The sequence below is a fragment of the Macrobrachium rosenbergii genome, chromosome 14 (assembly GCF_040412425.1).
Source record: "Macrobrachium rosenbergii isolate ZJJX-2024 chromosome 14, ASM4041242v1, whole genome shotgun sequence".
Taxonomy (NCBI): domain Eukaryota; kingdom Metazoa; phylum Arthropoda; class Malacostraca; order Decapoda; family Palaemonidae; genus Macrobrachium; species Macrobrachium rosenbergii.
Genome location: NC_089754.1, coordinates 19,683,400 through 19,699,445, shown reverse-complemented (window position 1 = coordinate 19,699,445; position 16,046 = coordinate 19,683,400). Strand labels below are relative to the sequence as shown.

The 16,046-nt window shown below is 34.0% G+C and overlaps 1 protein-coding gene across 1 annotated transcript in view; it reads right to left on the bottom strand.

Annotated features, from left to right (window-relative positions):
* Nucleotides 1-12,107: 12,107 nt before the first annotated feature.
* Nucleotides 12,108-16,046, bottom strand: part of LOC136845750 (protein big brother-like) — a 59,072-nt gene continuing 55,133 nt past the window's right edge. The window contains exons 5-6 of the mRNA XM_067115995.1: nucleotides 13,877-14,041; nucleotides 12,108-13,545 (exon numbers count right to left, since the gene is read on the bottom strand). Of these exons, the coding sequence (XP_066972096.1) occupies nucleotides 13,880-14,041 (162 nt within the window). The 3' untranslated portion in view covers nucleotides 12,108-13,545; nucleotides 13,877-13,879. The remainder of the gene's footprint in view (nucleotides 13,546-13,876; nucleotides 14,042-16,046) is intronic.

The window sequence follows — 16,046 nt, the reverse complement described above, 5'->3', positions numbered from 1 at the left end:
CAATCAGAGTAGTGGATATGATTTTCAGTCTGCTTTCAGGCTTGTCAAACTAGAAAACTTTCGCAAACATCCTGTTCACACGAGAAGCGAAAATTTTCAGCAGTCTCGTCACAGAATTAAGTTGTTTTACAACTAGTGAGAATCGTGTCTGCATGACGATTCTTCGATGTAGTTCTGTCATCCACCATCAGACCAGTAGATTCACACTTTTTTAAAATAATATATTGACTTCAATTCCCATCATTCGTGCACGAGTTATGATTTGGTTTCTTAATAGTTCAGATATGTCTTTAAGGTAGCGACTGAATATTGTGGTCAGACAAGTCTTGGTTTTGCTAATCTTTCTTAAAGGTAACAGGTCATCCTTTTCTAACACTAAGGAAACGTATTCAAAATATCAGTTATTGGTTAACACCAGGTGTTTGCATTTTCCGATTCCTGCTGAAAATGGTCAATAATGGTCTTCATTATCCATCATTCTCACCATTACAAGTAATATACATGTCAACTGTAACCAAAATTATGTCTCTTTTGTGTTTTGTAAGTTCATCAACATTTTCGTCCGAGCAACGCATCGTTGAAATAAATGATCAAGTCTGATCAAAGTGAAAATTCTACTTATTGGGTCTTAAGTCTTAAGTATTAAGTCTTGTGAAAATAACGATTCTCTATTTAAGGTTCAGTAATTTATCAATGTGTTCTAAGAAGTCCAGGCTTACGCCTCAGAGACTATATCACGTCTGTTATTCTTTAATTTTAATTGTTGTCGTTCTTAATATACTTAAATAAAACGTGAAAGACATTTTGAAAATACATGAACTTTATCATGCTTGTATTTCAAAAACAGTGCGAAAATATAATCTTGATACATTTTCGACAAGTTAATAGTAAATAATACCTATTACGCATAGCCTGAATACAAATTGTAATATAGCCATAATTAAAATACGCCTGATGTATTTTTGTAACCCTGAGCGGTGCATTCGTAATGAGATAAAAGATGAGTGATTCAAATCCTAGAAAAGATGAGAAACATACGGAATGATAAATTTGACCCGTGCCTAATCGTCATTCGTCACCGATGAATCACTCCGAAAACATAAGCATCCTCCGGAAGTAATGTGAAACCATTCTAAACTCTCTCTCTCTCTCTCTCTCTCTCTCTCTCTCTCTCTCTCTCTCTCTCTCTCTCTCTCTCTCTCAGCGTGAGGATAATTAGCGTACTACTTCACTTCAGTCAATAAGCAAACTAATCGATAAGTGTTTCTTTGTAGTGCAATGAAAGCTAATTGTATGGGAAAATGGAAATTAAAGAAATTGTCCTAAAAGAGAGAGAGAGAGAGAGAGAGAGAGAGAGAGAGAGAGAATAAGTAATTACCTGTCTGGACTTTTGTTTACTATTTAATATGATCAGATCAAGAATTAATAGAAAACAAAGTCCATTAACTAGGCCTTTTCTCGGTAGACCGACTTCACTCGGGGAAATTTTACCCGTCTCGGTGCTTAAGCCAAGTAACACTGCATTAGAAGCTATTAGTAAATCTTGGGAAAGCCCTTCCTGAGATAGCTGTTCGGAGTTGGCTAATGTCGCAAACAGAGACGAAGTTATAATATCTGTTGTAGCGTCCCGTTATCAAGGTCAGTGAGCTGTTGAAAGTAGATTTTTTGGGGGGCCCAATTTTCGAGACTTTTGTATAAGTGTGGCTCTATACATAGCAAAAAAAAAATAGATGTTCGAGAAGGGAACAGAAAATAAATTGATAAACTTGAATTGTTTATTTTCTAATTTACGTTATGTACAAACTTATTTTACGACTTGTACGATCAATTGTTCCTATATCTATGTATATCTGTCTGTCTTATATATATATATATATATATATATATATATATATATATATATATATATATATATATATATATATATATATATATATATATATATATATATATATATATATATATATATACACACACAACATATATATATAAATATGCATGCATTTCTGGACATATGCAGGCACTCGATATACTTATGTAGGAAATTACGTTTTCTCAAAAAATGGTGGGTTTTCCCCATGAGAAATTGTTATTTTGTCAAATGAAAACATGCCAGGTAAAGTAGAATACATACTACATTGTTGCTGCATAATACATTACATGAAATTCGTTGCTTTCTCCCTCATGTTTGCTAGAATCATGCTATCTTATGAATATAAAAACCCTTAATTTTGCCTGCACTCCTGAACTCTCTGAACGTTAAGAGTTTTCTTCAATAAAGATCAAACACGTTCTTCGCGGTATTCCAGCCCCTACTTTTTAACTATCCGATTCGTAAACCGTTTTGATCAATACCTTTGCTCCAATTACCATCGTGACCACTTCCTGAATCATCGTTTAACCTTTTCGGTAACTCTTTCTACCCCACCTCAATATTTGATGACATTTACCATTAGTTGCCTTTATAGGTCAGCCACTTCCTGTCTTCCAGTTTTTGTACAAAGGCTCATCCTATCGATATCCCAGCATCCATATGCTGCCAAATTCTGCGTTCAGGGATCCACTAATGAGCATCCGCACTTGGCTACAGTCATCAAACTTCCACCGTCTTGTCCTGAATATATTCACCTGATATTCAGCAACTTTACTTGGGGGAAAACATTTGCTCCAACTTTTTTAATCCAGCAAATCTGTTCCAAATTTATCAACATATTTTTTGGCTGTTCTGCGATCACCATTACGCTAGAACACGTCAAATAAACTTACTATACAACGGTTTACTTATTATCTGGTTTGAGCGTAGGGACACTTTCTTTACTCTAAGAATAATAATTCTGAAACTTCCTTTGAAAGATGGCCATAAAGAATTCCATTCCCCATCCACGTGTTTTCAACATTCTTGTGTTTTGCTCTCTGTTACGAGCAAACTTATGCTGTCAGTCTTAAGCATCTCCAGTTTTTTTATCAATTTAACAGCCAGTCTTCTTCGTTTGAATATCAGTTTTTCTCTTGGAATACCCCTTCCATTCAGTTACCATTTCATTAATAGGATGCCCTGTATACAACATCTCGGATATTCAGAACAGCATTGCACCGTATAATTATTCTCAAGATGATCGTGGACAGGTTATTGAAGCTCACTGAAAAATTTATATATATATGAGATTTTTTAATCGTACTGGTATGCAAAAGCATGTGGCTATGTTTTAAACATAGGGGACATTTGTAAACTCATATTTAGACTGTTTAATATACCATTTTTCATCTCCCATGCATTCTTAAGTTTTGCAGTCAACTCTCTTTTTTCAAGTTTTGTTCTTAAGATACATGTTCAGTGCGTTTATTTACCGACTATTTGCTCTGATTTTGTTAAGGGTGAGTTTTCCTACTTTTTTATATTCAGTGAAAACATCATTGTTTCTCGTAATGCTTTATGACTGATTACAATTTGTTCTCTTACTGTGGAAAGCCACTTTTCCTTTCTCATTATCATCTTACTTGTCATACCATATTAATTGTGACTGTTGCGCATAAACCATGTTGTTCAGCGTATTAAGTAAATCATTCTTTCTACACGTATGATTTTTCATGAGAAGCCTGTTCCATTACATGGTCCCCACTCCACTATAATCCCCACCACTATCTCAGGCGAATTCTCTTCCCATATTTCTTTTTATTCACATTCTTCATCATGGTACTCCTCGTGTTGCGTATTTTCATGTTTTATTTTTCTTTTAGGTTAGTCCTCTAAAGAAAATGGCCCTCCTGTTACTCCGGGGGATTGAATTCCAGAAGGTTCGTTGTTGGTCAAGGGCTGGTTGAGACTGGTTGGGGGAGTTTTAGCCACCAAGAATTTGTTTTTGCTGTCACCCTTGAAAAAGACGTTTTTTTGCCTCTCTAGGAACAGGGTATAATGAAAGGGGGGTAGCGAGCAGTAGCTAAGGGAACGAGTTTATAGGAGGTAGGTATAGGTAGGTTTTGGGGAGCTGCTTAGGCAGGTCGGGTGAACAGACGGTTTATAGGGGTGTTTCCCTGATCTGAGAATGAAATTCCTAACATCGTTGCTGCTTAAAACCTGACGAAAACCATTACTGTTAATCTGGTTGCGTGTATGTGTGTGTGCGTGTGTGAAAGAGAGAGAGAGAAATGGGGAAGAGCTTCTAGCCTTATTCATAGTTTTGCCTTTATACTGGCAAAAGCCCGTTTCAAAGCAAAAATATACTATGATAGGAAATTTGTTTTGCACGCTTGCTCTCTCTCTCTCTCTCTCTCTCTCTCTCTCTCTCTCTCTCTCTCTCTCTCTCTCTCTCTCTCTCTCCCTTCCCATATGAAAAGATGACTATCTGTACCGGTAGAATATGTTTCGCATTGGCTGTAGTCAGTGGGGGAGGTGATATTCGAGATGGAAGTCGAGATAGAAGCTGGAGATAATCGCAGCATCCTAAAGCTCGTTACCCTGATGAATATCTTTAGTAACGGTCTAGCAATTGATGTGGAAGACTTCTGGGAGGGGACACGTCAACAGACTCCGCCCACCTTCCCTCTCAGCCAATCAGGGTGCGCCAAGCCCTCGAGGGGGTCCATTCCGGGTTTTTTCCCCTTGGTGAGAGAGAGAGAGAGACCGTTTGGAAGGAAGGGGAAGAGGATGTGTGTGGTGTTGGGGGGAGCTTGGGAGGTGGGGAAAGGGAAGGGAAGGTTTGGCAAAGGGCGCGAAGGGAAGGGAAAGGAAAACGAGGGGGCTAAACAATCTCTCTCTCTCTCTCTCTCTCTCTCTCTCTCTCTCTCTCTCTCTCAGCAGGCTGCTCAGTTCTCTCTCCAACACTATTTGTATTGATCTCTGTAGGAGTCCGCGAATGCGTATTGATTATTTTGAGTGCCATAAAATTGTTCCCTGATCTTCTGCGTTGTTTTAGATATTGGACCGAGTTTGAAGAGCCTTCCGACGACGTCCTGTGCCCCGTCGGTACAGCTCATGATGAAGTATTCATGACCGTGTTTCGTCATGAATTTAGGGTGCATACTTAATCAGCCTGGCAAGAGGGTCGAGAAAAAGGGAGTTCTTGTCGTTGCATTCTGGAAATAGAACCTGAATGTTAACTGGAGAAAAAGCTGTAGTTACTCTACTCCTGTAGTTTTATATCAATGATGTCTACTTTTTTGGAAGTATAAGGGAAAAAATAGGTGAACAGTTCTTTTCGAAATCATAAATGAGGTTGGCTTCTGAATATCAGAATTAACGCCAAGATCATTTTTAAAAGCAATTGTGGCTGCATTAGAGAACAGGATGCTCGTCCTTCTTCGTAATCATGTCAGGATATTCAGAGCCATGTAAAATGAATTTGGGGGTTGTTAAAAGGATATTTTTACACTTCATCGTCATTTTGTGAACACTGGCCCTTCCTCAACCTTGCAACGCAGCACGGCCATGTAGCAGGGAGCTGTATGTTGAAGTTTTACTTATGTATCACTTACGAAATTCTATTTTCGACTTCTTATAGGTTAAATCTCCTTGAACTCGTCACTTTTTATGAATGTATCGCCTCACTTATTAGAAAATTGCGAAGCTATTATGAATTATCTATCACTAATTTTTCTCCGTTCTGCTTGCCCTGGCAGGCAGTTCTGCGTTAAATAATGCTTTATTTGCTGCGACTTTTTTCTTCAAGGTCTTGATTCTCGGCGAATTAATGAAAAACTATACCTTTATGGACCTTGTCTTTAGCTGACCTCATCTGCTGTAGGTTGAAATTGTTTCTTGTGAGTTGCACAGCCTTTCTCAAATATCCATGAGACCCTTATTTCTGGGTAACTGTTTTTATTCCATTTTCACTTATCACATTACCTATGATAGAATAGGGCTTGTACATCTAATATTTAAAGGAAATAAGGGAGTGTTTACTTAGGAAATACATGATTACAGGGCAACTGATACCTTTGAAAAGTAATGTGCTTCTCCATTATCCAGAATATCACATTTCAAGTCTCCCCTGTCCATGTCAATATATTATCGACATAAACAATTCTGTAACTTTTCTACCTGTAATTTAAACTCAGCATCCGGATGAAGCAAATGTTTATAGAGGAAGTAATGACTTCTCCGTATTAATTCATTCTTGGAGCGTCGAAAACATTTTTGATAAAGGCGATTCACAATGGATTTGGCGCCATTTTCCTGGAGGGGTTAAACCGGCAAACAGACGAATACCCATTTCGCGTACTTATTTTTCTTCGCTCTTCTCTTTACATATTGACTTATTCATACGTTAAACAATTACCTTTTTCATTGTTTAATCTCTGTTGATGTTTTTGGTATTTTTCAACGGAAAATTTTTTTTTTTTACTTTAAAACACAAACATTTTTGGAAACATTTTTCAACTTACGCGAAGTTTATATTTAGGATCTTTGAGTTCTTTAGTGTCCTGTCATGAGTATATATATATATATATATATATATATATATATATATATATATATATATATATATATATATATATATATATATATATATATATATATATATATATATATATATATATATATATATATATATATATATATATATATATATATAAATATATATATATATATGTATGTATATGTATATATATTATATATATATATATATATATATATATATAATATATATATATATATAAAATATATATATATATATATATATATATATATATGTATGTATATATATATATATATATATATATATATTTATATATATATATATGTATATATATATATATATATATATATATATATATATATATATATATATATATATATATATATTTGTAATTTAACTTTCCAAAAGCAGAGAATGATTACTATATAAATCTCATCATGACAATCCGCTGACTGAATTATCACCAGCAAATTGGCAGATGTCGCCATGAAAGCCTAAACAGTTCATAGAAAAAAAAATGGTTGAACTCTTCCATTACGCCAAAAAAAATGAAAGAAACTTCCAATATTCTTATTCGGTTTTTAACCGCTTCCATAATTCTTAATTCTTCGCTTTTTTTTCCTCTTCATTCCTTTCTCTTTTCTCCGCCTTCGTCATCGTGCGTTCCTCCAACCTGTCCTTCACCTCCAGACTCTGGACAGCGGATATGACGCCCGTGTCTCGACAGCTGTTTAGTGTTTAGTCTTTCTCGGAAGCCGACCATGACTCGACAGTTCAGGAATAGATTGCCTTTTTTTTTCTTCTTCTTTTTTTTTTACTTCTTGTATTTGGTAATCTAAGGACATGAACAATCGGTGACGACAGTTTTTACTGTGTCATATTTTAGGGAAAACGTTCTCTTTATTTTCTTTTTTTTTATGGTTCGAGTGTCCACGGATTTCTGAGTTTGTTATAGAAGCGTTTATTTCTTATTTAACGACGAGTGGATGGAAATATATTTAAAATAAATTCAAGTTTTTTTTATCGTAGAATAAACAGTCGCTACATTGAAGACTTATTTGTCTGGATTGGATGAAGCGAATCGGTAGCTCTTAATGCGATGAGTTTATCATTTTTATTATCGTGACTTGGATTTTGTTACATATTACTAATTTAGATTTGAGAGATATAGGAGAGAGTCGAGGGAATACTAATAATCATAATGATAATAATATAGTTATTGTCTTATAGACGTTAACAACTTCCTCGAAATTTTGTTGCGGCCTTCTTTGGAATCTGAACATAAATTTCTTTTTTACCCTTGTATCATTACTGTTATTTGATGTCGTATTATCTTTGTTATTGTTGTTGGGCTTTTCTCATATACAGTATATATATATATATATATATATATATATATATATATATATATATATATATATATATATATATATATATATATATATATATATATATATATATATACTCTGTACATTTATGTAACTATACATGCAAGAATTTTTTAATAAAAGATGTTGTTATTTTATCTAAGTCTGTAATTGATGTCATTTTTCTTTTCAAGTTTCAAGTGTTCTTTCTCTTCTAATTTAGATATTATCATTATAGCCATCAAAATTATTATTCTACTGCTACTACTACTATTACTACTACTAGTACTACTTCTACTACTACTGCTGCTGCTGCTGCTGTTTCCTAAAACTACTGTCATTATTTATTATCACCATCATATAATTCTGCTGTTCAGTAGTAATTTTTTTTTTATTTATGAAGAAATTGAATACTTCACAAAAAGTTGAGCATACTTACCGATCGGGAGATGGACGATTCTCTTTGTTTCTTTCGATGTCGATGACCAGTGCAGTTAATCGCTCAATCATTCCAACTGTTTCTTGAGAGGAGGGTGTCGATCGGGGTTTCGAGAGCTTGTCAACTTTCATCTGCTGCTTCCATAATTATTAATGCTACCTTCGTGTGTTTTTCGTACTGAAAAGAATTTACTTCATCTGATTTGTAATTGGCCTGACATGTTGTGAAATATACCTCAAGAAGGATGCTAAAGAGTTAAGTATATTTTTGGCGTCCAAAATTTGTTTCCCAAGTTTCGTCTGCTTAATTCCTCTACCAAGGTAACACACGTTAACTCCGCCCCCCCCCCCACCCATCCTCCTCCGTCTTCTTAAGTACATTATGCTGTTCACACTGTGAGGAACTAAATTCATTGACTTGGTATTTTTGTCACCATATATTTAGAAGCCCTTAAGAACTTTCTCATAGACAGACAAACGATTTTGGAATCCAAGATTGACCTTGCCTCATTTCAAAGGAAATTACAGAAAAATTTCAGTACGTAACAATAATGTGCTTCAGTGCTACAGGGTGTTTAGGTCACCTTCATAGCTTCTCTGCCTAAAATTTTGCTCAGTTACACTGGGTAAAAATGTAGAATGTTACAATACATTAATCCGAATTATTTTTACTTATACGCTTTTTGCGATTTTCTCCATGTATCCGATTCGACGGTCTGCAGTCATAATATCTACATACAGAAGTCACCAGCCGAATACAGATCCAGCATGAAAATATAGTCTGTTAGGTAGATAATTTGTCTGGTTTGCTCAAACGTTACTATATCAAACCCATTATGTTAATTTCATCCAAGCATTTTATGACCAGATAGCCTTAAGTTTCGTTTTTCAAGTTTGTAACTGATACTGATTAAAATTTAGTGTACTGATTTTTGTATTAGTAGTAAAAATATCAATATGATACTAATGTACCGTCTTAAGATCACAAAATGTTAGGCTTCGAAATTCTGTTGTGTGCGTTTTTTTATTTTTTTTTAAACTACTAGTTTTATGTACTTGGCTATATCTACTGCTCATAGCTAGCAGCTCTGCTTTTTGACAGAAGGAGAGAAGAAATGAAATCCAGGCATTAATCAAAACAGGTTTATTTCTTGAAACTCAAGACGCGCTACCTTTACAATGTCCTACACATAAATACGATTAGCTTAAGTGGCTAGCAGATCTTTACAAAATATACAACACAGCTCTTATATATTTACTCGGGGATTCTACTGAACAGAAGAGAAATGAGTTTCAGATTTAGATACGTTCTAACGGAAGCGAGAGATCATTACATAAGTCAAGACATAATTAACGAATATATCTTTCGAAAAGAGACGTGATTTGACATACGCCAGTCAGGTGGCGGGAGACGCTCTTCGGGCGTCGCGTTCAGTGAATCCCCGGAAATATACTGTGGACATAACAAAGGAAAACATCAGTAGATCAACATAAAGGTTAAAATACCCTTCTCTGAAATCGGATTGACAGCTTCGTCCGTCACGAGCGTAACGTCGGGAGGTGTTGTCTGCCGTAGAGTAACGAGAAATCTTATTGCACACTTTATTAAGAGGGGAAACATTTTTTTTCCAGTTTTATAAAGTAATATTTTTTGGATATTTCTAACCATTTTGAGAAAATAACTACAAAGAGCAACTCTTTCAAGCTGGTGAAAATCTTCAGGGATGGACTTTTACAAGTGTATGTATATATTCATATGTATACATCCGTGAACATACACACGTATATGTATGTGACTATTATCAACGTCAGTGATACTTGCAAGTCACGTCAGAATGTTAGCTGCGAGGCATAATTGTTATAATAATGCTGTAGTCAATCCTTATCGTAAAGAACCTTATTATTAGTGTTAGTAAAAGAAAGCCCATAATCTGCCCAATTTTTAGGAGTCAGGTGAGATTCAGCTCGGTACTGAAAAAAAGTATTTATTAATTAATGATTACGAATTTCAACCCATAATCAAAATCATCAAAATCAGATTGAATTTCACTAATTTTTTTTTATATTTCGCAAACGCACCTGATACTCAAATTTGCTTCATAAACGCACCTGACCCCTCAAATTGGACAGATTATAATTTGTCACATAAAATCACCATTTACCTCAAAGGTAACCATTGCCCCTCACATCAGATTGATGAATTTTCCAGTGCCTTTTAAAAAACGTCTTCACAGCATCCCAGGAACATTTTAACCATCAGGGGAGAATCGTCTTCCTTTGAATTAAGCTACGAGTCAACAATATCTTTGGTATTATCCATTAACGCGCTTTCAGGGTGTTGAACCGATAAAGAACGCTCTTCAGCGAGGAAAATTTCACTTCGTAATATCCTTGGTACTATGTATTTTTCTCTTAGTCTTGGAGGGAGCGGAAGAAAGTTTGTCTTTGGGAAATCGATGAAGATACCGTCAAAAAATAACTTGAACAAAATAATGTAATGGAGTCATTCATATCCTCTAGAACTCAGATTCGGTCAAGTCTCGGTTCCTGGATTGAACAGGAACGGCACAGGCACCCGCGTACGAAACAGGTCTGTAGCCGAAGCTATACTCGTAGACCTATACGTGTAACAAGACTCCTTTCAATCTTGATGTTGACGCCCAAGAGCAGGTCAAGTGGAAATCCGAATTTCTGCGTAAATTCGCTGATCTTCCAAAGACAAACCTAACCGGAAATACGAACAAAGCAAATATGTGGTATGGCGTCTCCTGCTCAAGGACCGCCCTATACCTTACGATATCAATTACGTCGAAACGACAATCGAAAGAAAACAAAATGAAATATTGCTTAGATTGGATTAGCAGTCAGCGTTAGAGAAGCTGTTGTGTGTTAATCACTTAATTATGAAGTTACTGGTGAATTCGTTTAAGCAGTAGGCACAATTAGGACACCGATCTGCGCCTTGTGTGTTGATGAGATAGTCAGCTGTTATTCATTCACTGTCTTTTACGGTAAAAGAGAAAACATGAAAGTAAATAAAGTGTCTGAGGAAGGCTCGATTCCCATTTGCCGACTTTGTAGGCGACCGCCTGAAGATATTGAAAGTTTATGAATGGTGTTAATATCTTTTATTATCATCAAGAAGATGGACAAACTAGCATTGAAACTTGAACTTACAAAAGGGAGAAATGAGGTGTAAGTAGTTATGTTTGGCGAAAACATGACTAATTCTTGAGATAATAATCTTATGTGGTAAAATGTATATGCTTTTCCCACTGAGAATTCTCATATTTGTACTTCATTTTCTCTCGCGAGATTTTCAAGTTATTTTTAACCTTGTCTGATTTAATTGTAGCACAGTCTGTCATCTTGCACCAACATAACTAAAATAATTTGAAGCGTAAAGCCATATAAAACTGTGTAACTTTGTTTATATATATATATATATATATATATATATATATATATATATATATATATATATATATATATATATACATACATACATACATATGTACATAAATATGTATAAATATATACATATACATATACATTTACACATATGCACACAAAAACTGAGAAAGAGAGAATAGTGAGAAAGTGTCAGTATCCATCAGGCGTCCTTGGTCTAATTTTGTAAACATGTCAAACGGGAGCGAGCCTAGAGGGCGTTGGAAGTCTTTTAGTGTCGTTATAGATTTCTAGTTTTTACTCGAGCCAGCGGAAGGTCTCCAAGGGCGAGAAAAAAAAATGAAAGAAAAAGAAATATATATATATATATATATATATATACATATATATATATATATATATATATATATATATATATATATATGTATAAATATAGATATATATGTATATATACATATATATGTATATGTATATATATATATATATATATATATTAGAAGCTATTATGAGATGTGGCACATAGTTACTGGTATACACCGTAAGCAAAATAATTGTATTCTGGGACCCACGTTGGGTTACTAATCGGGTCCTCCTTTATACATTCAAATATATGTATACAATTACAGTATATGTAATAGATCCTGATAACTATGTCGGTAATTATTACTGTTTGTATATAGGATACACCTATATATATATATATATGTATATATGTATATATATGTATATATATATATATCAGGTGTGTAACAACAAAAATAATCTAATTACATATTTATAATTTCACCTTTATAAGCAATAATTCCTCCATGATTAATCACATATGAAATAAGACATCTTTAGAAAGCAAAGTATTAGTTGAATTACAGGGTGATATTTACATATTCACCTATTAATATTTTCCGCAAAATCATGTATGCATGTTGAGTGTTTAGACATTTACGACTCTAAATGTATAAATATGTACACAATTCTTTTTTTTAACGGAAAGTTATATTCAAATTTTCTTACATCGTTCGTTTGTTAAAAATTGGCGATTTCAGATTTTCTTAAAGTCTTTTGTGTTTTATTATTTTCACGGTCTTTTCTGTAGTGGTATTCGTAAGTATAGCCTCTTCTTCAGGAATTCGTGTTGACCCAAAGTTTAACCAACTGGTCTTTGATAAAGTTTAACCAACTGGTCTGTGATATAGTTGCCTTTTTTCCGATTACAGCTGCCAGCATTTTGTTTCTATGTATTTTGTTCTTACCATCGCTTGTTCCAGTGCTGTTCTCGTACTTCTGTCCCGTCGCGTTGGGTACAGAATCTATTTTAAACTCTTTTGGTGATTTATTTGTGAATTCAATCTGTTTATCGTTGTTTGTATGTAATCCATCTATCTCTGTCTTTGTTCTTGTAATTCTTGTATATTTTTTCTTGAAACGATGTCATTTTCTATAACAGATGAGAGTTTGTGGATAAAATGTGTCAGTTAGCGCCTGCGTGAAGAAATGCAGGTTGTAACGATGTCACCAAATAGTATGTTATAACTGTACGACAAAGTTGTAAATTTCTTATTGATTATGACGAGCATAATTCATTCCGAGAAATTCAAAGTCAGACACCAGACGCACGGACAAGCACGTCAGTAATCTCGTTTCTTCTTCAACGACACGCTTATTTTATACATAACACTTGCACGTAAGTGAATATTCTAATTTATATATCTTTAGTTCTTGCTTATGGAAAAATAACAGTTTTCTCTTGCCTTCAAGCAACTGCATACGGATGCACGCAAAAAATGCGTCGCCTGAACTCACGTCAGATATCCTATTAGTCTGTTTCTTCTTCTTCTTTTGGTTTTTCTTCCTTTTCTTCTTGCGCTGTTGCTTTATACCGTTGTCTACAGCTTTCGATGAAGGAGGCTCAAAATCTACGGAGGTGGAGGAATTGTGGGTAAATAAATGGCTTAGTGTGGAAACCAATATGTTCTGAAATATAGTTTCAAGACACAGTGTCCTAAGGCAACTGAATATGAGTATCAAAACGCACAGAAATAGATGATTGTGTAAATGTATGGAATTGCATAAAGTACAATATATATATATATATATATATATATATATATATATATATATATATATATATATATATATATATATATATATATATATATGTATATGTGTGTGTGTGTGTGTGTGTGTACGTGTGTGCAGTAATACAATAATCACCATCCTACATGTCAGATTACATGACAAACTTACCTGCTAGCGGACTTGTATATTAGCTTGCTCTGAGTGTGCATGGGCGTGGGCGTGAGCGTGGGCGTGGCTCGTCGTGGGTACTCGGAAGGCCCTCTGCTTCTCTTCGAATTCGCGGAGGCGGGCTTTGTATTTCTCGATTTCCTCCCGCAGGATTCGATCTTCCTCCTGAAGGGAAAGATGGAACGGGATGTTCGTTAGCCTAATGTCTTTAAACGAGTAAGTTATTATTATTATTATTATTATTATTATTATTATTATTATTATTATTATTATTATTATTATTGTTGTTCGGAAGATGAATCCTATTCATATGGAACAGGTCTGCAGGGTTCATTGACTCGAAATTCAAGCTTCCATAGAATATGGAGTTCATTTGAAAGAAATTACAGAAGATAATATGCAATACAAAAAAGGTCAGTTATTAGAAAATAAAGGTAAATTAACAAATAAATAGATAAAAATTTAAATAAATTATTAAAAGCAGGAGAACTATAATACCTTGCAGGTATTATAGAGAGAAAGAGAGAGAGAGAGGAGAGATTTGCATTCCACATTCTCTACAAAATTTTCACGAAGAAATGACCAGAGGTATAGAAAGATTTTAAAGAAAACAGAAAAAAATTATGTTTTTTATCGTAGCGAAAGCTAAAAAAAAAAAAAAAAATCATTATCATCTTTTTCTGGAGATCGCAGCATGTAAACTCAACGCCTGAAATGTTGAGCGTGTAAGGGATTGACCTCTTACCCCAAATTACGCCGGAAGATATAATTACGGAGTAATTCGTGTTTTTATGAATAGAAATTATCATCCCATATGTAAATCGCAGAGACCCGCTATATCAGCCTCATTATTCAGTACCCATTTCTGGTAAGTTTTATAACTGATTATTAACACTGAGATCTGAACGATGCTAATAATATACTGAAGACTTACCGAGATTCATCAAGTCTCTTAATAAAAAAAAAAAAGGTCTTCTATGGTAAGAATAGGTTCATGAGGTGAGTTTAGCACAAGACATCAATCATGTTGGACCAGCGCTGCTTTCTCTCTGCCTAAATTGACTTGGTTAATCACTCAGAAAACAAGAGGTTCATTCATCTTGGAGAGATTGTGGTTGTGATACCTCTGTGATTGTGCATAGATTTAGTATGATCTATTTTCTTTACGCATTTTAATGCATGTATCACAATAAGAAATTTCAATGCAGAGATATAAATTAGCAATTGTCCCTTCTTAATTAAACAGAGTATAAGCTCAGTCCTTTATCGCTGGATATAGTTGAAAAGAATGTCAGAGAATATTAACTTTTTGGTGACAAACACATTACTTCTGAAAATTATTCAGTGAATAAAAACACTATCCATATACTTAATTTTAGCATTCTCTTTTGATTCTTAATAACATTATACAAAAAATATAGAACTTTGGTGAACTCATTACGTACTGAAAATGATTTAAATGCATAATCTCCCTTCAATCACATATTTATGTATATATTCATTGTTAAGACACTTGTTCTTTTTAAAGTTTTGAATTTGGACTGTGGGTTTGTTAAAGGCTCTTTAAACTTCCAGTTTTGTGCACTTACCAATTCTTAGCAAGTTTCTCTTATCTTCAGGCTCTGTGTACGGTACGTGATATGATTACCAGAATTCCAGTCATGTGGGCCACATATGTTGTATACTAGCTCTGTAACTAAGTGCCAGTATACATTACACAACTACTAGGACTCTACTTGTAAAAAGAAATACTTTATTTGCGTTTATGTACGTGACTATAAAATTTAATTGTAAAACCAAATTTTACATACTTGCATTTTTAGAGATGTTGGACTTTTTCCCTATTGCATTACTACCCTAATGCTATTCTCCTTGCATTTTGATACATTTTTATCTATGTATTAATTTATTAACTTATTTTTTTTTTTAATAAGTGAGGTCTCTTTTTTTCTGTATTTCCTTTTACCTTCTCTTTCCTAATGAGCCCCATATTCTATGGAAGCTTGAATTTCAAGTCAATTTGGGCTTGTTCCATATGAATAGGGTTCATCTTCTGAATAATAATAATAATAATAATAATAATAATAATAAATAAAATAATAATAATAATAATAATAATAATAATAATAATAATAATAATAATAATAATGCTGTTAAAATGATTAGTAAT